The following is a 26,031-nucleotide window of genomic DNA, read 5'->3' as shown; positions in this document are numbered from 1 at the left end:
GGATATCATAGTTTATTATCATATTTATGTTTATATATAGCATACAATAGTTTATATGCACGCCTTGTACAGCATTTAAAACTAAAAGTGGCCTGTAAAGAGAGATTTCATATTTCAACCAAAGCACATTGTTCTGTTATTAAGACTATACACCAATAAAAGTAGAACCTTTGCAGTTTAAAACTATGCAATACTCGTATCTGTATTTTTAGTTATTTTCGTGGTCTTCGACCCCAAATATTATTTTCTAATCATTCCATTGTTAAAATCATTCTGAAATACTGGTAAACCACTGTTTATTAAAACACTGAATTTAGTATTATATCAGCATGAACTTGATCCTTCTCCCCAATTCACAGGACAAGAGTGACACCAGAAGAGAAATATTCATCATTTTGCTTAGCTACAAAATTACATAATTATTTGACACAAATGATTGCACAGTGTTATAACATTTAAAAAGTTTTAGATATTGCACTAAATGTGATTTTGTTTTACATTTTTTTTTTGTAAATAATTAATGACCTCTTGGGTGATATTACTATATCTGATACTAAATTAAATTGTCTAAGCTTTCATTTTTGGTACACAATATTGTCGCTATCCATAATACATTTGCATTTTAAAATGACTATATATTGTGACAATATATTGCTATACCCCTGCATTGTTTTGATTGTTGAACAATTGTATCAACATATGTAGCCTATATATTCTATATCCTGCGATCCAAAAGAGGATGAGAGGTACAGAGAATGGATCAGATAATTTTTATAGAGAAAGACTGCCTAGTTAAATGTTTAGCCATGTCACTACTGATTTTTGAACTAATCAATCATGTTAACAACTTTACAGCACTTATTGTGAATTTCACTCACTAACAGTGTAGTGGGGATGCTTTGTGAAAACATCTAGGCTAAATGGTTAATTATAGATATAGTAAGACAGAAACTCACCTGTTCTCCACTCATGTTGGTCTGCTGTATTCCCTGAAAAGGTAAACAGGTGTTTCGGGTCTCGAGAGACTAGCATAAATTGAGCAACAGCGCCATCTGCTGTTTTTGGATTGCATTTGTGAGAAAATCCGCCTGCATCCGCCGCATTTGTGAGAAAATCAAGTCACATTTCGTCATAAAAAGGCAAATGAGTCTCACAGTTGTAACACACAATACATATTTGTCCATACATCTGCATTTTCTCTCAGATAGTTTTGTATTTGCAAATCAGTTTGCGTTTGTTTGAAAGTCGAGTTTTTCTTTGCAAAGCAGATTGTGTTTATTTGCAAAACACTGGATTTGTTTGATGATTATTGGCACAAAATTCGCTCCATAACCAATCAGCATGTCTCCTGCGAAAGTAAAAAAGGAGAGCGGCAGAAAAGAAGAGCAAACATCCAGACATCACACACGCAACAGTCACGTATCAGGAGGAACATTTCACCACCAAAAACCAAAAGTGAAAGACAAACTGAAAACAACTTCTTTGGGGATTTCCTGACATCTTTCATATAAAGAGTGTTATTTGTTGATGTTTTGTACTGTGTCTGTTTTCTGGAGTCAGTAAAGATGGCAGAAGGATCTGCAGCTACAGGTATGAAATATATTCACACAGACTAAATGACTCTATTTTGTTACTAAATTGATTTATTTTAAAATGATCTGAGATGTTGTGGTTATTATTTGCTGTTTCTTTGAAAGAAAAACAAAAAGAAAGAAAAAGAAAACCGAAGGGTTTCTGAAAAGATGTTAGGGAACCTACGAATTTTGTAATCTAGAAGAAAAATCAATCAACACTTTCATCTGTGGTCCACCCAATGAGAAGTTTGTAATTTTCATCATACGCTTGTCAAAATGATGATTCGTCCGTTTCTGTCAGTCCCACCCACAATGTTATGTTTACGATGTAAGGTAGTGATGCGCGGATGGCGGTTACATCCGCGGGCGCTGCGGATAATCCGCGGGTCGGGTGGGTCGGGTAATAAAATATTGCATTTTGATTATTTGCGGGTGGGTCGCGGGTGGATAAGATAAATCATTAATCATGCAAATTTTATAACTACATTTTCTAAAATATGAACGTGTTTTAAATAGGATACAGAAATTGAATAAACTGTAAATCAACATATTAAAGTTATTCAACAAAACATTATTTAGTCAAGAGCAGTGAGGGATTTCCTCTGTCTTTTGTTGTTTGATTAACATTAATAACAGACGGCACAGCTTTATTACGCTGCTGTCACAAGACCTGTTTCACAGATCCAATACTTATACATATGCGTTTTCTTTCGCAATTTAAGACAAAACCGACATTATGAGGATACTCGCCAGGACAACCATTTTGACGTTATTTTGTGTGTATTTGGCCACTTAAGCGCAACAAGCTTTTGTTTGTTCGCAGCGCGCGCTTTGGGTGTGACTGCAGCGCACAGAAAAGCGCCTCTGGAGCGCACGAGTACCGAAAGACTTAAAAAGACGTGCAAATAATACATTTCTGTGACGATGCAACAATGACCGATTAGGCCAAGACCACCTGAGGGTGCTGGATTTATCGATCGGAAACCTCTGAACCAAGTGTGTTTGAAACATCATATTAGCATAGGTACAGTGTTTGATCCACTAAACAGATGTGTCCTTTGTGGAAAGAAACACATAAACATTGTGCTAGATCCTGGTCGCCACAACAAACTGCATAATTTGCAGCTGCGCACATCTCTGCAGTCCTCGATGCGCGTGAACTGACAGAGACGCTTGATTATGAAATCATCAGGGAAGCCCCGTTGTTTCAGACTGAGGTAATGAGGTAATAAACTTCCTTTAGTTAACGTTAGTTAATGCATTAACTAACATTAGCAATACATTTGTTACCATGTTTATTCATCTTTGTTAATCAGCTCAGGCAAATGTTAACACAACTTTTAAATTTTAATAATGTCCCATTAGTACATTTTGAAATTAACATTAACATAACAAATTACTAATGTTAATGCATGCTTTAGAATTACTGTGTAATGAACCTTGGTGCTGCATTTTTTTGTTGGCAATTTGACATGCAGTTTTCATATGCTACACACCTGGCCGACCCACTTAAACATTTCTGGCCATAAAGAAAATTTTTTTTCTGCAATAAAAAATAGTACATAAAACACTTGTCACCTCAAGTATAGTGATTTACAGTCTCTCTCTCTCTGTGTGTGTGTGTATACAGTTAAATTTTGTCATCAAAGGTCAACAAGAGAACACTAATTTATAATCTACTGTATTTGCACTTTTAATGTATTTCGTTTTTATTTCAATGTAATGTTCTGTGTTTGTATTTCTTTGGCCTTTTAGAGGGAAAAGTGAGAAGCAATAAAGAGCTGCCACAGAAATCTAAAACCTTTTTATGCATATCATTACACAACCCTTGTTTTTGATTATTTTGAGTTATTGATGCAAAGGCGATAAGATGTAAATGTACAATATAACTCCACATAAAGATTTCAGTATCATAATGGTGTTTGTTCCACAATTGATGTCAGTGAAAATATTGTGCACAGTCCATTTACACACTTAACAAAAATGTTTATAATTTACATTTTATAACGTTAAATTATATTAAACTATAAAAATAATATTATAAAGATTATATTAAAATTGTATCTAGTTCTTGTCTTGCTCTTGTCATGACTTGATGTCTTATTTCAATTTTTTTTTTTTAATTTACGTCAGCGTTCAGCTCGAGTCCAGATGATCCAGTGATCCGGATATTCCTGATGGGCAGAAGGATGTCTGGGAAAAGCTCATCTGGAAACACAATACTAGGAAAAAGAAAGTTTAAATTAAACAATCGTAGTAAAAAACTACATGCTTACATTTGTGATGCAGCAACACAGATTGGAGAGAAGCAGGTTGCTGTGATTGATTGTCCAGATCTACTGGATCCAGATCTGAATAAAGAGCAGCTGGAGACGATGAAAGAGCAGCTGGTCTCTCAATGTTCAGCAGGTCTCAGTGCCGTTCTGTTCACTGTTCCTCTAGAGAAATCTCTGCAGAATGAGGAAGAGATCTTGGATTTTATTAAGTGTTTATTTGGTCCTGAAGTTCAGAAATACATCATGATTCTGTTTACACACAAAGATAAACTGGATGATCTGAATGAACCACAGACTATTGATGAATATTTACAAAACCATGCAGATCTCCAGCAACTGGTGACAGAATGTGGAGGAAAGTTTCACTGTTTTAATAATAAGAGAGAATCAGATGATCAGAAACAAGAACTACTGCAGAAGATTGAAGAAATGATGACAGAGAACGGAGGGAAATTTGTCATGGCAAAAATGAAAAGGGGTGACAGCAAGCCAGCCTTATCAACTGTAAGTTGTTTCATTCTTTCTTTCTATTTGTCAATTACTTTTATAATACAAACACATGGAAGTTTGTTTATAGGTTTAAGTCACTAGCATTTCACACTTATTCTAAAAAAATCTATAGAGACCATTTTTTTTTTAATTGATTTGATCATTCTGTTTTAGTTTAAGGAGAGTCTTCAGCAGCAGATTCAGATTCATCAGATTCCGGAGAGAAATGATCAAATCAGGCTGGTTCTGCTGGAAAAAAACTGGATCTGGGATCTTAGTCTGTCAGATAAAAAACTTTTTGGTCACTTTTCATACTTGGGTGCATGCAGTAAGATTAGATCTTTTTTGTTTGTGTTTTCTTATAGAAATATTCCACATCTGAATAAATGTTATATTTGACTTTTAATAGATTGTATGATTTGTTATGAAGTTTAAATAAACCTTTCTGTGTTCTTTGATCCTCTGACTTCAGCTGCCATTGAAATACAGAGACAACAAACCAAAAGCGAAAGTAACATCAAAGTCACACAAATCACTTCTCATTGGTTGGTTGTATCAACCTATGTTTTCCAGATGGCTCCACCAACTCTGTCTCATTCCACCAATCTCAGAACAGTCTGTTTGCTGTTTCTCCAAATCCAGCCTCTTCAGGTGAAAAGATGCACTTAAGATATAAAATATATTTAATAAACCAAGGCCAATATTATAAATTAAAAAATATATAATATTATATATAATATCTCTACCTACTGTTCCACGTAACCATCCCCCACCCCCAAACATATACATCCTACACTGACACATTGTACATTTCTTTATAAAACTTTAGGCTACAATTTTTTTTAAATTATAGTAGAGAATAATGTATTAATATTAATAATAATAACAAAAAATTCAAAATGCAAAAAAAAAAAAAATCATGGTAAAACCATGGTAACCGCTAGTCTTAGTTTAAGAGGTCACGCCCAAGGCTGAATGTCCAATGCATATTGCACACAAAATTGAAAACAATAGTCAAAGTAGTTTTCGGATTGGTTGAAATATATCTGGGAGACGTGTGTGTCGCGTTCTTTAACGTGCTGCCAGGGAAACAAAGCTGCTGTTGGATTTTCAAAAGTATGTAAAATATTTACATTTTGCTGCATACGATTTTTAAAATAGGTCAGAGAGTTTTACATACCTGTCTGTTATTGGGGGGACATTTGAATGACAGCTACAGGTGGAGAGGAGAGAGAGTGATGGAGCCAATCAAGTGGATGGGGATTATTAGGAGGCCAAGATGGTCAGAGGCCAGTGGAGGGAATTTACTGGGGTTACTCTCCCCTACACTTTATGAGAAGTGCCATGGGATTTTTAATGACCACAGAGAGTCAGGACCTCGGTTTAACGTCTCATCCGAAGGACGGTGCTTGTTGACAGTATAGTGTCCCCGTCACTATACTGGGGTGTTAGGACCCACACAAACCACAGGGTGAGCACCCCCTGCTGGTCTCGCTAACACCTCTTCCAGCAGCAACCAGGAGTCTCCCATCCAGGTACTGACCAGCTCAAGTCTGCTTAGCTTCAGAGGGCAACCTAGGGCTGCAGGGTGATATGGCTGTGGCCACACGCCTACACATGATGTGGCACAAAACGAAATGTGAATGGTTGCTTTACCAGTCAGTCATTAGTCAGAAGAAGCAGTCGAGCAGCAGAAGAGGACAGCAGTTTGTAAGTGTCTTGTTTTCTTTTCTCATTAGATTTTAGCATGGTTGTCATTAGGAAAAACTGTGTTTGCTTACTGTGTTTACCGTGGTAGCAAGTTAGTGTTTTTATATCTGAAGAAATGTAGCTGTAGCATTTAGCTTTACTTTCATTTTAAACTTCTTCTTGGTTTTACCGATACCTTCAGTAAAACAGAGTGGAACAGAGTTTTATATTCGATTTATCAGTCCTGTCTGTCCTGAATTAAATGTCCTAAATTATTTTTCTTTATTTCTTCTAGCCTATCATTTTTTATTTTTTATTTTTTTTCCCTTCCTTGTTCGTACTTGCTACATTCAAGAAACAAATGAGGTGCTGTTTCTGTTACATTGTTCACATAAGCCTTTTGGATATTTTCTTATTATTTCCTTTTTTCCCCTATTATTATTTTAAGTGCGCTATTTAATAAATAGCTTCTTCTTTCCTTGATTTACCTATACATTTTATATTTTGTTTTTTATATTTTACTGTGTTAATTAAGCTGTAAAGAAATCTACCTTTTTTTCCCATTTACTTGCCATTCTTCAATCACTTTACTCCAGATTAAAACCTTAATCTCTGATTTACTTAATGGAACTTGTATTGTCTCTTTCTGTAAAGCTTGTTTTGCTAATTTATCCACTTCTTCATTTCCCCTTATTCCTGTGTACTGGAACCCATGCATGTTTGAGCTGTCTCAACTGAAAATATCTTGTTCTGACATATCTTAAAATATGCCAGTGCCTTTGTTTTGTGTCAAGATGCACACCAGTAATGTTTTCTTTTAAGGCATTTTTATTTATTTATTTATAAAAGCTGCTTAAATATCTTAGTTTAACTAAGGCCCAGTCCTGGATTAAGCTAAGCCCCATCTCTGTAACCAGGCCTTTAAGACTGAAACTAAATCAGAACAAATGACAACATTCTCAGGCTTATGTTCTTCTACCCACTGCAATGACTAGAGTATTGCTACCATTTCTACAGTATAACCTTACTGTATTGTGTGGGAAGTCATGGCCTAATGGTTAGCGAGTCGGACTCGTAATCCAGAGGTTGTGAGTTTGAGTCTCAGGCCCCGGCAGGGATTGTAATAGGGGGAAGTGAATGAACAGCACTCTCCCCACCCTCAATACCACGACCGAGGTACCCTTGAGCAAGGCACTGAACTGCTCCCCGGGCTGCCCACTGCTCCGGGTGTGTGTTGTGTGTGTGTGCACTTTGGATGGGTTGAATGCAGAGCACAAATTTTGAGTATGGGTCGCCATATTTCACTTTAACTTTCACTTTTTAGCTCTAGATAAGAGTCAAAACAAAGGTGTTCTTCAGAATATCTTCTTTTTGTGTTTCACAGAAGATGGAAAGTCATGTTTTTTTTTCACATGTTTTTGTTTCAATTCTTCAGCTGATGTTTGTGTGTGAAGATGATCATGGCGTATTTGATCTGTTGTCATAAAGTCAAAAACTATGAGTCAGCTAGTGAGGTGTCATATAAAATTTCAATAAAAATTTTAGCCCCATCTTTTAAATTGATTAAATAAAACTGAAATTACAACAGGGTTAGATTTGAGGAGCAGCTCTCGTCTCACCTGCACTGAAAAACACATTCCATATTCATCAGAATTAATCTGTGAACAATGAAATACAAACACTGAACAACTCGATGCACCCTGGAAATCATACTACAGTAACTTATTGCTAAAAGTGTGAAATTCAACAACGTCATGCTCTCAGCATTTTCACCATGAACGAGTTCATAAAGAGCGTATTTTAATATTTATTATTAAATATAGTTTTATCATTTTAAAGTTGGCAGGAAGCAATATTAAAACTAAGAATAAACAACAGCAGCATATTTACCTGATTTGTAGAACCCAATCTTCTCAACTCATTTTGCAGATGAGGTTTACCAACAGTAACCAGACTATTTTGGTTTAACCAGAGACAGCTATGAATGTGTTTACCTGTAAATATTATTGTGTAATTTTACTTTATATTATGCTGTTTACTCAATGTGGTATTATTTTACTCAAAAATATGATGCATGGTCATGAAAGTAATCAATATACTGATTAATATGTTGAGTTATTCCAATACTGGATGTCCTAATGTAGAATGTAAGTCTGAGGGCCTATCCATTTGTGCAGTACTGGTGGTTTCCATTCGATTGTATCAGTGAACTTAAATAACCTTATGAACTTTGGGTGATTTCCAGAGTGTGACAGGTAAACAAGTTTGATGTATGACTCATGTGACCACCTTATTGGCAGCAGAATAAAAGTGGCTGATCTGGCCAAATTCCACCATTAAATAATTGGCCAGGTGGGCTGATAAGAAATTGTGGCAAACCAGATAGGCGTAGCCAATTAAAAACCGGAACTACCAATTATGGTAAGAAAGAAAGATATAAAATGGTTGCACAGACAGACAGAGAATTAGATGCGGCGGCTGTCAACCCGGCTTTGTTGCTGTGGTCAATAAAGTCTTATTTTGACATCTGGAACTCTGCTTCTTGAGCTTCATTGACAAATTTGAAAAGACCATTGTTTGTTTCCACAACAATACCACAGTGATTTGACCTGTTTGTGAAGCAGAAACGTGAAAAGGGAACTAATGATCATAAAGTCAAAACATTTAGTCATTTAGCAAACGCTTTTATCCAATGTGACTTACAAATGAGAACAATGGAAGCAATCAAAACCAACAGAAGAGCAATGACACAATACACGTAGCAAGGTTTTTTTTTTTTTTTTAGAAAAAGAATAGAACCAAAAAATCTAAACATCACGTAACAAGTCAACTGACATTTCAGTAAAGCATGCAGCTCGTGTATAAGAGTATTGTTTGTTATTTTTAATTTAAATTGTGCCCAGCAAAAGGAGTTGAATATCAGGCTTCAATGATTTGCTTCAGTATGTATATGAAACTTATTACCTCGACTAAACAAATGTCATGAATGTGGTCAGATGTGCATTTTTATGTTTACAGTAACAGATTATAGGCCTCTTTATTTTCTGCTACCAATGGCAGAAATAAGCACAGATAGAAAAACGTGTGAGTGAGACTACACTGTTAGACATTTCTGTAATTTCCACAGTTATTTACTGTATATCACCCAGTGTAATACTGCAAATTCCCTTTACAGTAAATAACTGTAATAACCTTTGCATCATGGGAATTTTCTGTGACGTCAGACCCCACATACAGAGACTTGCTGTATTTTTTAAAATTGCTGTATACTACTGTATTTGCTGTTTTTTATTTTCCTCATTTCTTACATTTGGATTGACACGATTTGACACACCGTGTCTACAACGCCGCAGCAGCTTGGGACTGACTACAGAATGTGTTACATCACTTGTAGTGATTGGAAAATCTGTTTGTACTTTGTCAGACACAGCATGAGCGCTTGGAGTACATCTGTACGTCAGAAATATACCGGGGCATCACTTTACTGTCAGCATCCACTGTAGATAATATATATAATGGGTTCTATATTGTTGTCTGTTGTCCGTGCCGCGGGGTTTTTCCTGGGGATGAACCCGTGAGCGTGGAAGAGCACCGGAGAACATCTACGCTGTGTTTCGATGCACCTTTCGAGAGAATAAGACCAGCAAGCAAGGTAAAAATATATGTACGTTTGTCTGTGTGTTTGTATCAGATTTTTGCACACCAGTTTAACCCATAGTAACATTTGCTCGTCAACATGGCGGTTACAGATCTTTACCATGGTAAACTGCGCTGTCGTTTCAAACGACTTTTGTCAGCTTATTGATTTAAGTTACCGAATTAAATTATTTTTAACGAGCAACGCTTATCTTATATTAACATTAGGTTAACTAATGTGAAATTTAGTCCAGGTGTTAGTAGTTAATGTTTGCCAGTAGCCTATTGAGAAAATAAAATCGTATGTTAGCTAAGTTAAACTAGTTTTATGGCTTGCTGCCTTTCTAGTTTTAGAATTAGTTTGTTATAGTTTTTAATGGAATTTAAGATTTACTGCATTTTTTTATATTTGTGTTTTAAAGGCAACTACAATGCAGCATCAAGAAAGACATGAGCAGGCCAGCCACCCTGAGACTGACAATTCATGGTAAGAGAACAACTATGGTTTTGAGAGGTTTGTGTATTCTATATGAGGTTTGCCTTTTAAAACTGTGCTATTTCTACGTCTTGTTTTTCAGAGAAGACATTTCTGTCACTAACAAAGTGGATGGTGAGCAAAGATGGTGGCCACATTTTGGAGAGTGGTGAGGAGTGTCAGGCCGCCGCTGCTAACCACTGGCCTCCTGCTTTGCTGCCTTCTCTGGCGGTCAGCCTTCCTGGACTGGACTCTGTGGCCGTTCACCCAGGCCTGCCTGTTTACAAGTCGTTCCCTGCCTATTGTGTTTACTCCGCTCCTCACCATCTCTCGTCTTGTCTGCAAGTCTGTCCAATAAATCTGTTAACGCTCACTCTGCATTTGACTCCTTCCTCCAGATACATGACACAATCACTCGAAGCACTTTTTTTCGACCCTGATGAAGACCTGAGGGTCGAAACGTTGATATTAATAAATTCATTTTGTTGGATCAAATTGCTTTCTCACTACAACTGAACCGCTCCAGAGTTCGTTTTCAATCGAGCCGAGACCACCTCGTTCAGGCGATCTCGGATCGATTGTTTTGGCGTGGATTGACATATGCCCAAACGAAACGAGCTAAGGGGAAAACGCGCCAGGTTCCGAAAAACAAACGGCAATGTGTGAAAGCACCCTTATACACATTAGACCTGAATGTGCGGAGACGCCTCGGAAAACGTGGGCTGCCTTTTGATTGGTTAATCAAGCTCAGACGCAGTGGAGGCAGGGTCTCTCCGGCAGCAGGCAATCTGAATATGGAAGAGTGATACAGCAGCAGCCAATTAGGTAAGTAAATAAAGTTTTAAGATTTATATATTGATTCATAAAAATTAGTCTTGTCTATATGGCCTATTTTCTGTGCATTGTTTTCTGTTGGCAGTTGTTACAAGATATATTCACACAGTCATAATCCATATATGCGATTTAAGAAGCTCGAAGATAGGCCGCGACTAAATAATAATGTATCTAACGAATTACTTATGAAAGATTAGCAATATTAAAAGTATGACGGAAGTTTTGGAAGAACGGTCACATCAATTTTGAGGAAATCGACTCATTATAAAGCCTCCAAATGCCTTGAATTCGCGTTGTGATTGAGAAGATTAATCATATTGTTCACTGAAATGGGTTTATCGGTAAAGAAAACGATGACAGTAAAGAGAATGAGGCATACGTATGATAGAAATTCAGATAATTAATGCGTTTGAAAAGCTAATATATGCTAATTGACATAACACGGGCCATGTGCGCGATTCACATGCATTAAAAAGCGCAAAATGAACATTTATATGACAGAAAATTGTTTTGTTTTTTTTTTTACTTAAATTTTACTTCTTTACTTGATGTCAGTTAACTGTAACAGAGTGAGCTCAGCCGGTTTTTAAGAGTATAGTCATTTAGAATTGATAATACATTAATATTATATTGACTGTTATAATGCATGCAGATGAGACTGTCCAATTTACAGTAATTAGATAGTAAGATAATTAAATGTTTAAGGTCTGAATAGCAGAATAAAACAAAGGACTAAAAGCATCCCTTCTTGATCTTCAGCATAATTAACACATCTTTATCGATGTTTTTTAATGAAATATATAATTAGAGGTACAGAGGTAATGCAAAATTTGTGTAAGTCATCGTGAAATTTAGATATTTTGAAAAATTGTGCTGACTTTATCTCATGTCAACCTCACTGTACAATACAGCTATTCATAGAGGTTTTCAGATGCTGTTTATGTAAATTGAATATGTACACAGAGTGCTTTGTTTTCCCAGTGTGTGTTTTAAGTGAACTGCTCTAAAATCCTGGAGTAAACTGTACTCACACCACCTCCTGAGGTAGTCTGAGTGTGTTTGGACTTTGGGGCTTTCTTGTAAAATTCAACTGAACTGATATCATTTTACACCCTGAAAAGAAGTGATTCTGTGTATATTGTATGGATGGGGCAGCATATTACAGATGCATATATTTGTAAATGTTTTGTGCATCATTCTGTGTTTTCAAAGTACTATCTTAATATCTGCAGATGGAGATATGGTTCCAGACTTTGCAACTTTAGCTTTTCTTATCTTTTTGTATTCTATGTTTTCTTTTTATTATACAATTAACAAAAGCAAAAAAGGCCTTGAACACTAGCTTGCTCTATTCTTTTCTATTCTACGTGTTTTCTTTTCATTGACTATATAATAAAAAAAAATGTTTTTTTAAAACTTGCTACATGTACTGTGTTAAGCTAACTGAGAAATGTTATAGCACTTGTGTATCATTGCTCTTTTGTTGATTTTGATTGTTTCCATTGTCCTCATTTGTAAGTCGCTTTGGATAAAAGCATCTGCTAAATTTAATGTACTTGTCATAAATGATAACTGTTCTATGTTTTCAACAACACAATGTTTATGTATCAAACATTTAAATAACCATATATAGTAACAAAACATATTTATTAAGTGCCAGTAATAATCAAAATAACCTTTCAAACATAATTTGATGATACATTTTATTCATGGCAAACATGCAATGCGTGGTTAACCATAAAGTTTACTTATTCTTCTCTCAGTTCACCAGCTACTCAGAGAAACAGATGAGTCTATGTGTAAATCTGACAAACTACTTGAAACAAATAATTAATTTGGTTAATAACTAAATAAATAATAAATAAAATCAAATAAAAAGTGCTGACATATTTTTCAATACCCTGTGGCAGTGAGGTGTTTTTAAGTAAAACATTGACAACTGCATTCATTAATTATTTTATTCATTATTTTATTTAACTGATCTTTTATACTAAAATGTTTTCAAGAGGCATGCTGTTATACAACATTTGATTTGTTTAAAAACCACAAACCTCCTATACTGTTTTCGCCCCTCCCAAATATCTGTCAAAGTGAAACTAGACTACTGCATTTAATGACATGTTCTGTTCACTGAAAAAAATACTGTTCTTCTCATCGGTCGAAGTCTTAAACGAAGAAGGAAACATTATTGAAGACAATAACAACTATTTCTAAAGACAGGAATACAGGTTTTTGCTCCCGGTTGTTTACATTTCTTTAGTTTTTTACGTAAGGGAAATCAGTCCAAAAAGAGCTATTCAGATGGTATAAGTAATTTCAAAGATACATTACTTACAATAATTGAACTGCATTTTTGATTCAAAAACATCTGATTTAAGATTGATTGTTGTTAATTAGACTGCACAAATTTATTTTTTATTTAATTCAATTAAATTCAAGTTTATTTGTATAGAGCTTTTCACAATGCACATCGTTGCAAAGCAGCTTTACAGAAATGTAAAGTTTCTACATTATGTTTAGTAATAGTTTATCGGTGGTGACTATCTCAAGCTGATGTCCATATGGCAGAAATGTACGGTAAAAATCAAGCAGTTAGTTAATGTCATGTAATCAGTAATCGTAAACAGACGGTGAACACTATTAACAGAAATGATAATATGTTGCGATCAAACTTATAGCAAAATTTGGTAGTTTTGGATGTTGTTTCAGGGTTGGCATCATCTGAGGTCCTCTGAGGGGTTGGCATCATCTCTTTTCAGGTGTTCGGGCCTCTCAGGTCTTTGTATGGTCTGGATCCAGACTGAAGCTTGTGTAATTCCTAGTTACCACAGGATGCCAATTTAACTTAAAAAGTAATCTGATTGCCTTGAAATTTTGAGTTCACTGAAATAAAAAAAATCAGTTAACTCAACAAAAGAGTTTAGTTTCATCAACAGAAACTCTAAATATTATGTTATCTGAACAACATTAATTATCTTAGTTGATTTGTCAAAAGAAAAACAGTTGCGATAACAAATCATGAAAATAATTTTATGGTCTCAAAATATAATTTCTTAGGAAACAAACAGTAAACACTTTAACTGGTCTCACCAATGCTCTTTAAATCGATTACCTTGTTTCTATTTCTCATATTGAAAGTATCTGCTTAATTCACCCTTGTATCCTTGCATATTTAATAAATACTACTACTACTACTACTACTACTACTAATAATAATAAAATAAAAATGTAAACAGAAAGTAAATCTTTGGTTAGCTTAAAGACACATAAATATATTCATTTCTTAAACATTTTGTTTTGCAGAAAATTTCAGCAATGGACAACAGTCTGTCAGCTCTAAAAGAGCATGGCTACTCTCTAGTGAGTGAAGAGGAGAATAAGATCCCGGTGAAAAATGAAGGTGGTGATCAGTTTGTCATTAAAAAGTTGAGCGCTAACCAGGTAAGTTAGACAGTTTGATTATAGACCATTTCAAGGACGTAAACAATAACAAAGGCGTTGGAACTCTACTGCGCATGTCTGGTTCTGAAGCATTTCCAATAGCGCCATTTTTACATCTCAGATCTGTCAAAACAAACGCGTAGTATTTAAGTCTAGTGAAAATGTAACATTTAAGCTATTTTAAAAAAATAAATTTTTTCAAAAGCTTTCCTGTAGCTCAAATAGTAGAGCATGGTGCTAGCAACGCCAAGATCATGGGTTCGATTCCCAGGGAAAGCAAGAGCTGATAAAATGTAAAAACTGTAACTTGAATGCAATGTAAGTCGCTTTGGATAAAAGCATCTGCTAAATGCATAAATGATATAAATGAATGATAAATAAATAAACGGTGATTGGAATACCCTAAATATGACTGAGGTGCAAACCTACAAAGAACATTAAAAGTAGTCTTCCGGACAGCTCAAAGCGGCTCTGACTGATGCTGCGTGCGTGTACACAAGTGATGGCAGTAAATGTATCGCAGTCTGGATGCTTACAGTTAACTCCATAGCGGAAAGTTTGGGATCATTTGTTCGTACAATCGAGGACATCAGTCTTATGTTTGGTTAAACTGAAGCTAGACAAACAGTGTCACTTACGTACTTATCATGGTTTGTTGCTAAGATGTCCGCGGAGCTGATTAGTTTACATTTAATTTGCATTGCTGGGTCAGTCTGTATAACTATGCAAATATTCTTTTCCATATTTGTTTGTACAGTGCTTTTCACAATACATATCGTTTCACTGCAGCTTTATAGAACATGCATGTATATTACAACGCTATATGAATGCTAATAAACTAATCACTACATGCCATTATTACTGATTTCATTCGTTTTAAAATGGGTGCTTAGTTTGGTTAAGTTTGTTGCTGTGGAACAGTGCGAGAAAGAATTTCAATGCTCTATCAGCCATCATGTTGTCACAAATAAACAAGATGAATGCAATTCAGTGCTGGCTACCGTGTTTTGCATACACCTTACATACGCCTACATGCAGATTAATAAATGCACACACAATAAATACAGTATATATGTGGGTATACATGTTTTTATGCACATTTACTGTAAACACATATACAGTAGTACTGGTCAAAAGTGTGGGCACTTACTATTTTTAATGTTTATCAGAATCAGAATGAGCTTTATTACCAGGTATGTTTACACATATTGTTTTCGTGACAGAAGCTTCCACAGTGCAACAGAATGACAGTGACAGAACAAAAAATACAGATAATAAAAAATTAAAAAAAGAATTAAAAAATAGAACAAGTAAATAAGGAATAACAATAGACAAATTGACAATTGTATGTACAGGTATATAACAATACACAGTTGTATGTAGGTATATTATGTGCAATTGAAATGTAGACTAAGTATGTGTGTTAGATAAATAAGTGTATAAGTGTATAAATAGTGTGTGTTCCACAATTATTGTCAGGTGTTCATGAGATGGATTGCCTGAGGGAAGAAACAGTTTCTGTCCTGGTCGTTCTGGTGCTCAGAGCTCTGTAGCGTCGACCAGACGGAAAAAAAAACTGCTCATCAAGCCTGCATTTAAAACAGTCATATTTTGAAATATTACAATTGTAAACTACTGCAGTTAACTGTTACACTATACAACATTAAAGTTTACAGTATACATTTCTATAATGTGTTACGCACTGCATTTATCTGCTGACAAGATAGCTAGACAACTAATGGGAACTCATATTTAATTATAGCCCTTATAACGCTTGCAATAAAACGGAAATAAAAGCTTGGCCTTTTTCACTAAACAAGAATCAAAATGCTAGGCGCATATGTAAACAATGACGGAAACACAATGCTGCATCATACTTGAAGAGTTAATGTAAAGAAATACAAATAATCAAATGGGGGGGGGATATTTCCTTACCTGAATGGAAATGTTCGCTGTATATCCTAGAGTTGCTAGTTGCTATTCTGCTTCTTGCTTCACTGCTGCAATACAGGCGCCTATGACTATATGACATAGTAGTTAAGGTCACCAAATAAAGTGGGAACTATGTACTTACGTTTAAATTAATAATTTGATACATTGCACTGATTGTGTGCATACATGTTTTTACATTGTACTTATATTAAAAAAAAAAAAAAAAATGCCTGCATGTAATTACATGTATTTACATTAATAATTACACTGTTTGCCTATCACTTACACCTTAACCCACCCTTAAACCTACCCATACCACCAAACCTGTCCCAAACCTTACCCATATCCCACCTTAATAGCAGAAATGGTGTATTGCAATACAATATGAACACAATAAGTACATTGTATTTATTTTTTGATGTAGGTACTTAGTAGTTAAGGCCACCTAATATAAAGTGGAAGCATTACTTTCTTCTTTCAGACATACACAATCTGAGTGATTTTATATATATATATATATATATATATATATAAACACTTTATAATACTTGTGCACTAATAAGCATATTAATTCATTCTTAACTAATGCACAGATAATCATGAGTTAATGCATGACTCATGAAGAACTAAACCATTCATTAATGATTACTATCAACAACTAATAAATAGTCTATCTGAATAATATATTAAGTGATACATGAATTGCTATTAATTAAACATGTCAACATGTAGTAATTCCTTAACAACATACAGTATTAATAATATAAAGTAATGTGTTAATTACAACAACGGGTCAAAGCTATGCACTTCAACTTCCAGATGTCTGCTTTATTTAATCATTAGCTAATGATTTGTAAAGATATCATTATGTTATGACTTTACTTGTTGAAGCCCAAAAAAAGTACATCCATCCATTATAAAAGTGTTCCACACAGCTCCAGGTGGTTAATAAAGACCGTCTGAAGCCATGCCATGTGTTTTGTAAAAAAAAACAAAAATAAATCCATATTTAAAACTTATTTTATATATTTTAAAGCCAATTATTTTAGTCTATTAAGTATTAAACTTTTATAATGGATGGATGCACTTTTTGGGGCTTCAAAATAAAGTGACCCATTCACTGCCACTATAAAGCTTAGAAGAGCCAGGAATTATTATTATTATTATTATTAATAATATTATAACTCAGATTGGATTCGTCTGAAAGAAATAGTCATATACACAATAGGATGGCTTGAGAGTGAGTAAATCATGGGATAATATTCATTTTGGGGTGAACTAACCCTTTAAACAACATTGACCAGTAACTGTTATTTTCCTCTTTATTACTGTGAAGCTGCTTTGAAACAAAATGTATTATATAAAGTACTATAACTGTGACTCAATGAGTTCCTGTGTGTTTTTAGGACGAATCAAAGTTTCTCCAACATCTCAATCACCCACACATCGTCCAGCTCAAGGAATTTATCACAGGTTGAGAGAAATTCAAAAATTAATTCTGTTCATCTACATTCATTTACATTAGCTGCATTCACGGCTAAATAAATTATTAAATATGAGTGTTTTTAAACTGTAATTAATCTGTTTTTAGATTCTGACTGTTTGTATCTTGTCCTGGAGCACTGTGAAGGTGGAGATCTCGCTCAGAAAATCAAAAACAAAAAGGAGGAAAACGTTACGTTTCCTGAGAATGAGGTATCATTGTAGATTGATGGAAAGGCTTAACCCATTAGCCATCCATCCATATGTTAGCACGATTTATTAAACTGGAGCAGCATTGTCTAACTTCATCCCTAATTAAAACACCTGAACCAGCTGGTAGGTTGTTAGTAGAAACTTCCAGACTGCTGTGTTGGAGCAGGTTGGAGCACATTCCAAGAGCAGGATTGAGCAACCGTGATCTATAGGATCTTTTCAAACAACCCAACCCTATATAATGACATTCATATTATGCATTTCATTGTGAGATGCACGTCAGAGAACACCTGAGCAAACAACTTCTTACACACCAGTAAAAGTATCTCATAATATACTTGTGCTTCATACGCCATATGTTGGCCACAGTTCTGTTTTTGCTCTGGTGTGCACCTCTTGCTGTCAATATTAAATATTGTATTTTTAACTAAATAAAATTGGTAAATTCACATTTGACTGATTTACAGATTCTGGACTGGATTGTGAAGATCTGCATGGCTTTAAAGTACCTGCATGATCAACAGATCCTGCATAAAAACCTGCAACCTGAGGTACAGATTTAACTCAGTTCATCTATACATATCATCTATATGGGAACAAGGGAGTGCTGGAGCCTATAATTCGGCTACTGTGCTCTAAAAATGTATTCTGGCTTTACACTTAGAATTAATATAAGCAGCAGCATTAAATACACAGTGGCTGACAAATCGAGAAGAAATTAGGATGTAAAATAATCCAATGGAAACCATAAATGCAACGACTCAGAAACACACAAAGGGGCTGTTTACACAAAACTGTTTTCAACTGCAAATGGAAAGCTTTTTATGTGTTTTGGCCGTTCATTTACGTGACAACAGTGTTTTGGGGCATGAAAACATAAGCTTTTCAAAGTGCAAGGTTTTGAAAACGATGCCTTTACTGATGTCATGCTCATGCCTAATACATTTTCACAGAGTGTTTCTTGACAAAGTTACATCGCCAACTACTGGCCTGGTAGAAGAATACAGCATTTTTTATCATTCCCACAGAGCCGTTTGAACGGGGATCATTTTGACAATGTTGTCATCTGTTTTTAGTACATCGTTTTCGTGTAAACATACCCTCAGTAACATTGAGGAAAAAACAAACAAACAAAAAAACTTGAGAATAAAGCAGATAGTCAAAGCATTGATAGAAAATGCTTTCACTTATTACCAGTATCTCCAAACTTAAAAAATATATCTGTTTTCTTATGACAGAGTATATTCTTCACTACATTTGGAACCATACGTCTTGGAGAGTTTGGAGTGGTCCATCAACGGTATTGTTTGCTCCTATAATTCAAAACATAACTTGCCAGGAACTCTTCAGTGCATAATACCAAAAACACAGCAGAGATCATTTACATGATCTGTGCCTTATGATCTGTACTCTGTGCCATATTTTCCCTGTTTCTATCAGGTCCACTGAAGAGCAAACAGCGGAAAATGGACCTTCTTCATATGTTGCACCTGAAATTTTGAATGACAAACCTTATGAGGAAAAAACGTAATAAAACATCTTCAAATTGTTGACTGGCTATACAGTATATGTTTCAAACTGAATACTTATACTATGCTTTTAATAACTTTCACAGTGAAATATGGAGGTTGGGATGTGTCATCTATGAGCTGTGCATGCTGAAATGTGCGGTGAGATTTTCCTTTCATCAGACTGAAACCGTTTCAACAGGATAAAACAATGATGTTCTAATATATTGCAATGAATTTAATATAATGTATTAAGAAATACCAATGCGGTATCAAGTAATAATATATAATTGCATCAATTCATTGGTTAATCAGTTAAATGGTTAGTTCACCCAAAATCAGATTCTGTCATAAGCACATTACATTCCCCAACTGTAAGACCTTCATTCATCTTTGGAACACAAATTAACATATTTTTAATGAAATCCAAATGGCTTCTGTTCCCCCATAGAGAGCCAGTGCAACTTTCATATTCAAGGTCCAGAACGCAGGAAAGACATAATTAAAGTACTCCATATTACTCCAGTAGCTTAATTAAAATTTTATAAAGCGGCATGAGTGCTTTGGATATCATTTTGTAATTTTTATTTTTAATTTTTTGGCGCAAACAAAGCATGTTCACGCAACATTGTCAACTCTCGCGTGAATGTGCATTGCAGTCCAGTATTTTCAAAAATGAAGTGGTAAATTATGGAGTCACATGGATTACTTTAACAATGTCTTTCATACCATTCTGGACCTTGAATGTTAGGGGAGGGAATGTTTTGAAATCTCACAACTCAATTCATATGGATTTTTGCTTTAAAATTTTGTTGAATTATTATTTTTCGTTCTAAAACAAAAACAAAAACAAAAAAAAAATAAAATAAAATTTAACATTTTTTTTATTAATTTAAAATTTTGTTGAATTATTATTTTTCAATCTTATCCTCAATCAGTTTATAATATGTAAATATTTTATATTGAACTGTTTTATTCATAATAAATTACATTTCCTGCCTTTTAACTTTATAGGATGCAATGCTAGTTATGGCAAGCCATTTTAACGTAGTGACTAGTATTTAAATATAGTTTTCTTGTTAAGAAAAATTAGAACTAGTACTTATTTTTTAGTTACTAGTAACTTTTAGACCAAAGATATCCTGAACTTAATAGAAACTAGTACTTTTTAAATTTGCGTTTCTGCTCAGTATGGTAATTGTATGTTGAATATTAATGAACCAACAACAACATATAGGAGAGAGATTATACAGGATTTTTTTTTTTTTTTTTTTAGGAATCCACATAGAAAAGAAACAATCTTTTGTAAACAAACACATCGAAAACATATTTTTGTCAGTAAGGTAAACACTCTGGTGGCAGGAGGGAGATAAGACACCGATTTTATTAATTATTTTCCTCCAGTCAAAACAATAAATATCATATCAGGGCTGTATGTTAACTTTTTGCATATAGCACTGGCACTACAGACGTTGAACGTCTTTACATTAATATTCTGTACAGGGTACATAAAATCCAAACCTTATAGTTTTCATTCAAACAATTTCTTTGGGGTAAACATTTTTCGAGTAAAAATCAGCTGTGTAACACTGTCAAATCAATAGCTAATTTGGTGGGTTACTTTTCAAAATTCTGTTCAATCATTAATTTCTTGGGCAAGTTCATTTAAGCCAAATCTGTGCAGATTTAGCGCAAATACTGAACAATAATTACTGAACTTGTGAGTCATTGTTATATATTAAACACAGCCTAATTGCACAGCATCTGTGCATATCTAGCTTACTTGAACATACCCGACAAATAATAGTTGAAAAATGACTGAAGACTCACACGTTTTAAATGTGTTTGCTTAATTGTTTTGTCTCACTGGGAATACCGCTAGTATGTTTTTGTTTGAGCCTGTTGATAAATGAAAGATTTTGACAACTGATTACCTAATTTTTGTCCCCATTTAGTTTCCTGCAACACTCACAATTGAGACTGTTAAAAAGATACTGACATCCTCCTATGAAGCTCTTCCTGAGACCTTCTCTGAGGATCTTCGTCAGCTGGTAACAGACACACTTCAGACCGATCCAGCGTATCGTCCGTCTGTCAGCGAGATCTTGACCAGACCTTTTATCATTAATTATCTTCGTGAAAAGGTGAGTTACCTCATTAAAATACCGTATTGTCCCGAATATAAGACGACCCTGATTATAAGACGACCCCCCTTTTTCCAGATGTACCTTTTAGAAAAAGGCTTTTTTAAAACCAAATCTTGTTTTTTTTTTTTTTTTTTTCTCTCTGTAAAACACATTTGTTTCTTAAATTATTTTCAAATTGCATATTTTTCCTATTTTAATTTTTGTTTTGAAATTATGGTAAATACTGGTAAAAATGTACCAACAATGACATTGAAAAATTTATTTTTGATATACCATTGAAATAACAGGTAGCCCATCTGAATTATATAACATTTAGGCTATCCATCTCATAGTAGCCAACCAAAATTTTATTATCAGTAGAAGTGAAATCTTATTGTAGTCTTCAAATCTGGGTACTGTCTTATGTTTTAAAATCACTTACAGAGGAAGTTTGGTCCCGTCAGGCTAACATGACAGTCACGACTTTACAACACGCATTACGTTACATATTTCATGGCTCACTCGTTTTATGCGTTTTTGGCGCCACCTATTGTTGTGGGTGTATTACTGACACGTCAAAGTCTAGACCCCGAATATAAGACGACCACGTTTTTTCAGATGTATTTCCAAGAAAAAAACATCGTCTTATATTCGGGACAATACGGTATTTAATTGTTCAGAGAATTTGCAAAAAAAAATAATAATTAAGATTTGATGAAATTTGCCTTTTTTTCCAGAACATGCAAACTATTAAGACCCTTTATAGGACACTAGAGGAACTGAGAGCCGTGGCTGATGATTTGGAAAGAGTCCATTTCAAAACAACTGTAGGCAGTCTCACAGGAGGTGTCATAGGACTGGCTGGAGGAATCACATCTATAGCTGGACTTATTCTCTCTCCGTTCACTCTCGGAGCATCCCTGATAGTAACAGGAATAGGAATCAGTGTGGCGGTAGCTGGAGGAGTAACAGCTGGTGCCAGCAACATAACAAACATGGTTAACCAGAAAACAAACCGGCAAAAGATCAAAATGCTCATAAAAGAGTTCCAAGAAAAAATCACCTCCACAGTTTGCTGCATCCAAAACATCCAAATAGCCGTGGAAACTTTAGAAAGACAGTTTTCCACTACTGATGACTCGTTTTCCAATGCACAATCTGGGGCAAATGCTGGAATTCGACTTGGGCGAGGACTGGGAGGAATTCCAGAGATTCTCCGTGTAATTGAAGTCGTAAATATTGGGAAGGTTGCAGCTCAGGCTGCGAGAGCTGTTAGTGTGGTTGAAGCAGCTACTGGAGTTTTGTCTGCACTCTTTGTAGCTGTTGATGTCTTCTTTGTTTTTCTCGACTCCAGAGAAATCCACAACATCCGCCAAGATTACACATTAAGAGAGAGTCAACGAGAATCAGAATCCACAAGCAACCAAACCGCTGAGTCGACTAACCAGACGTCAAATAACAGCGACAGAACAAACCTGCTGCCTTCAAACACTCAACAGGCAGAAGAGCTGAAGTCTGAGACCATGAAATTTGTGACAAAAATAAAGGAGACGACAGAGGAGCTTCAGAGGATTCTGGATACACTTCGAGATGCACTGCACCCAAACTGAGCTGCCAAACACTGACAACAAAAACTGTTAGTAAAGCTCATATGTTCTTCAATCATAGATTTATTATAGTCGTACCAAAGGTGATGGTAACTGTATATTCTTGGTTTTTATGATGAAATATCTAATTCAATATTGCTAGTTTCAATAATGCACAGAGAAACTTTTTGAGAAGCAATAAATGAAGCTTACTGCGGTCCCATTATGTTAAGAATGCATATCGGGACTTCTTGCCTTCGTTTCTTTGATGTTTTGGATTTCAGAAAATATAAGCACAAAATGTGTCCTCTTTTTCTGTATGCGAGTGGCTGCTTATTGTAATTTTCTTTCACTTGTACCAAAATAAATATATCAGAAATGCAGACGTTTACATTTTCTTTTGATTTAATTCACTAAACTTTAACAGACCTATTATAAATTAATATTAAATAGGGATCACTTATGAATATTAATCAAACTGTAAAATGATTGATTAAATGTTTAAAAGGTTCAAATCTAAAGAGGTGAAGGTAATACTAAGTAATATAATACTATCAAGAAGAAAAAGCTTCAAGTTTCAAGTTTACTTTATTTATATAGCACATTTAAAACAACCACAAGACTGACCAAAGTGCTTCACAATAAGAAACTTAATAAAATTAATAATACAAAAACTGCAACCAAAAAAACCCCCCCACACAAATAGAAAATACAATAGGCAAGAATGTAATGCCTAATAGGCCAATGAAAACAAATGGGTTTTTAAGAGACTTAAAAATAGTCAGGCTAGGGGCCGTTCTGATCTCAGCTGGCAAGTCATTCCAAAGGCGAGGACCAATTACTGAGAAGAATTACCTCTACGCTTGAGTCTGGAATGCGGAGTTAAAAGAAGGTTTTGGTCGCAAGATCTTAGGCTTCTCGAGGGGATATTCTGATGCAGCAATTCAGATAGATAAATGGGTTCTTGATTATGCAGAGATTTAAAAACAAATAAGATTTTAAAGTGTATTCTAAATTGAACAGGCAACCAATGAACGGCCTTCAAGAGCGGAGTGACGTGATCCCTTTTTTGTTTTCTTTTTTAAAAGGAATCTAGAGGCAGCGTTCTGGATCAGTTGAAGACGGGTAATTTGAGCTTTGGAGATGCCACAGTATAAAGAGTTACAATAATCGAGACGCGATGTAATAAAAGCGTGACCTGCCATCTCCATAGTCTTGTCATTGAAAAAATGTTGAATTTTTGCCAGTGTACGGAGCTGATGAAAACTGGACCCGATCACAGAGGAAATTTGTTTATCGAATTTTAGCGAGTCATCTAAAAGAACACCCAAATTCCATACCTGCGAGGACCTAAAAACTGATAAAGGTCCTAGGTCAAGATTAAAGGCCTTCATGTTTTCTGATGGGCTGAAAACAACCACCTCAGTTTTCTCTTCATTCAAGGACAAAAAAATTTGAGATAGCCACACTTTAAAAAGTTAAAGTTGACTTAACTTAAAAAAATTGAGGAAAACCGTTGCCTTAAACTTATTAAGTACATAATAATGTAAAAAAAAAAAAAAAGTTAAGTGAACTTGACAATTCAATTAACTTATTTTTAAAATTATCATTAAAAACTCCAACCCTAATCAAACACACCTGCCTGTAGCTTTCTAGTGATCTAGTGATTTAACTCTGCAGGACAGTGGCCCTCCAGGACCGAAGTTTCCCAGACGTTCGTCTGTATCAAATGTAATATATCAATGTGTTTCAAGTGTTTTTCCCTTTTCATTTAATGAATCACAGAAGTCAGTTAATTTTCATCACATAGAGACTCCTTCACCTAGATATCACACTATAGAGACTGAGTCTGTTCCCCGAACTAGAAAATACAGAAAACATCCAAACCAATTTAAGAGTAACAATTTAATTGATGTTCAATGAATAAAAAACAGACATAATACAGATAAACACATGATAAAGCTTGGCTTATTGAATATTACATCCCTTTCTACAAAAGCACTTTTTGTAAATTATATGATCACTGATCATAACCTAGATGTGCTTTGTCTGACAGAAACCTGGCTAAAACAAGATGATTACATTACTTTAAACGAGTCTACACCCCAAGATTACTGTTACAAACATGAACCTCGTCCGAAAGGTAAAGGGGGAGGTGTTGCTACAATTTATAGCAATATTTTCAGTATTTCTCAGAGGTCGGGATTCAAGAATAATTTGTTCGAAGTAATGGTGCTTCATATAACGTTATCCAAAGAAACAAGTGTTAATGATAAATCCCCTGTGATGTTTGTACTGGCTACTGTATACAGGCCACCAGGGCACCATACAGACTTTATTAAAGAATTTTCTGATCTTCTATCAGAGTTAGTGCTGACTGCAGATGAAGTCCTAATTGTTGGTGATTTTAATATCCTTGTTGATAATGAAAAAGATGCATTAGGATCAGCATTTATAGACATTATAAACTCTATTGGTGTTAAACAACACGTGTCAGGACCTACTCATTGTCGAAATCATACTCTAGATTTAATACTCATGACCTCGAGGCTAGATTATTTTAATGCTTTATTGGGTGGTTATCAATAAAATGTTCCCAAATAAACCCCCCCAAAATTATGTGGAATATTTTTTTTTTTAATCATATACCATCAAAATGCATGCAGTAGAGGGTTAAAACTAAGAATAAACAACAGTAACACATTTACCTGATTTGTAGAACCTAATCTTCTCAACTCATGTTTGCAGATGAGGTTTACCAGCAGTAACC

General features: G+C 34.9%; 2 protein-coding genes across 3 annotated transcripts; both read left to right on the top strand.

Annotated features, from left to right (window-relative positions):
• The first annotated feature begins 1,377 nt into the window (after positions 1–1,377).
• LOC131537104 (GTPase IMAP family member 9-like) lies at positions 1,378–10,853 on the top strand. The gene is made up of 6 exons (XM_058770376.1): positions 1,378–1,590; positions 3,708–4,354; positions 4,514–4,667; positions 4,812–9,680; positions 10,087–10,151; positions 10,243–10,853. Exons 1-4 carry the CDS (start codon positions 1,566–1,568, stop codon positions 5,006–5,008), a joined length of 1,023 nt encoding a protein of 340 aa, XP_058626359.1. The 5' UTR covers positions 1,378–1,565; the 3' UTR covers positions 5,009–9,680; positions 10,087–10,151; positions 10,243–10,853.
• A 2,240-nt stretch (positions 10,854–13,093) lies between these two features.
• On the top strand, positions 13,094–23,637 carry LOC131537091 (serine/threonine-protein kinase PLK4-like). 2 transcript variants are annotated; one of them, XM_058770353.1, is made up of 10 exons: positions 13,094–13,201; positions 14,277–14,414; positions 17,753–17,819; positions 17,938–18,041; positions 18,509–18,592; positions 19,280–19,341; positions 19,482–19,568; positions 19,657–19,711; positions 21,505–21,693; positions 22,413–23,637. In XM_058770353.1, exons 2-10 carry the CDS (start codon positions 14,289–14,291, stop codon positions 23,283–23,285), a joined length of 1,647 nt encoding a protein of 548 aa, XP_058626336.1. In that variant the 5' UTR covers positions 13,094–13,201; positions 14,277–14,288; the 3' UTR covers positions 23,286–23,637. The 2 variants fall into 2 exon arrangements, with proteins under 2 accessions (XP_058626336.1, XP_058626335.1); XM_058770352.1 differs by having other exon boundaries at positions 13,195–13,277.
• Positions 23,638–26,031: the final 2,394 nt, after the last annotated feature.

This window comes from Onychostoma macrolepis, chromosome 03 (assembly GCF_012432095.1).
Source record: "Onychostoma macrolepis isolate SWU-2019 chromosome 03, ASM1243209v1, whole genome shotgun sequence".
Lineage (NCBI taxonomy): Eukaryota > Metazoa > Chordata > Actinopteri > Cypriniformes > Cyprinidae > Onychostoma > Onychostoma macrolepis.
This window is presented reverse-complemented; position numbering and strand designations above follow the sequence as displayed.

Coding starts and splice junctions, on each gene's coding strand:
- LOC131537104 (XM_058770376.1), top strand. CDS start 1,566: ATGGCAGAAGGATCTGCAGCTACAG. Junction 1,591..3,707: donor AGAAGGATCTGCAGCTACAG/GTATGAAATATA, acceptor AATTTACGTCAG/CGTTCAGCTCGAGTCCAGAT. Junction 4,668..4,811: donor TTCATACTTGGGTGCATGCA/GTAAGATTAGAT, acceptor CTCTGACTTCAG/CTGCCATTGAAATACAGAGA.
- LOC131537091 (XM_058770352.1), top strand. Junction 18,042..18,508: donor TTACGTTTCCTGAGAATGAG/GTATCATTGTAG, acceptor ACTGATTTACAG/ATTCTGGACTGGATTGTGAA. Junction 19,712..21,504: donor TGTGCATGCTGAAATGTGCG/GTGAGATTTTCC, acceptor GTCCCCATTTAG/TTTCCTGCAACACTCACAAT.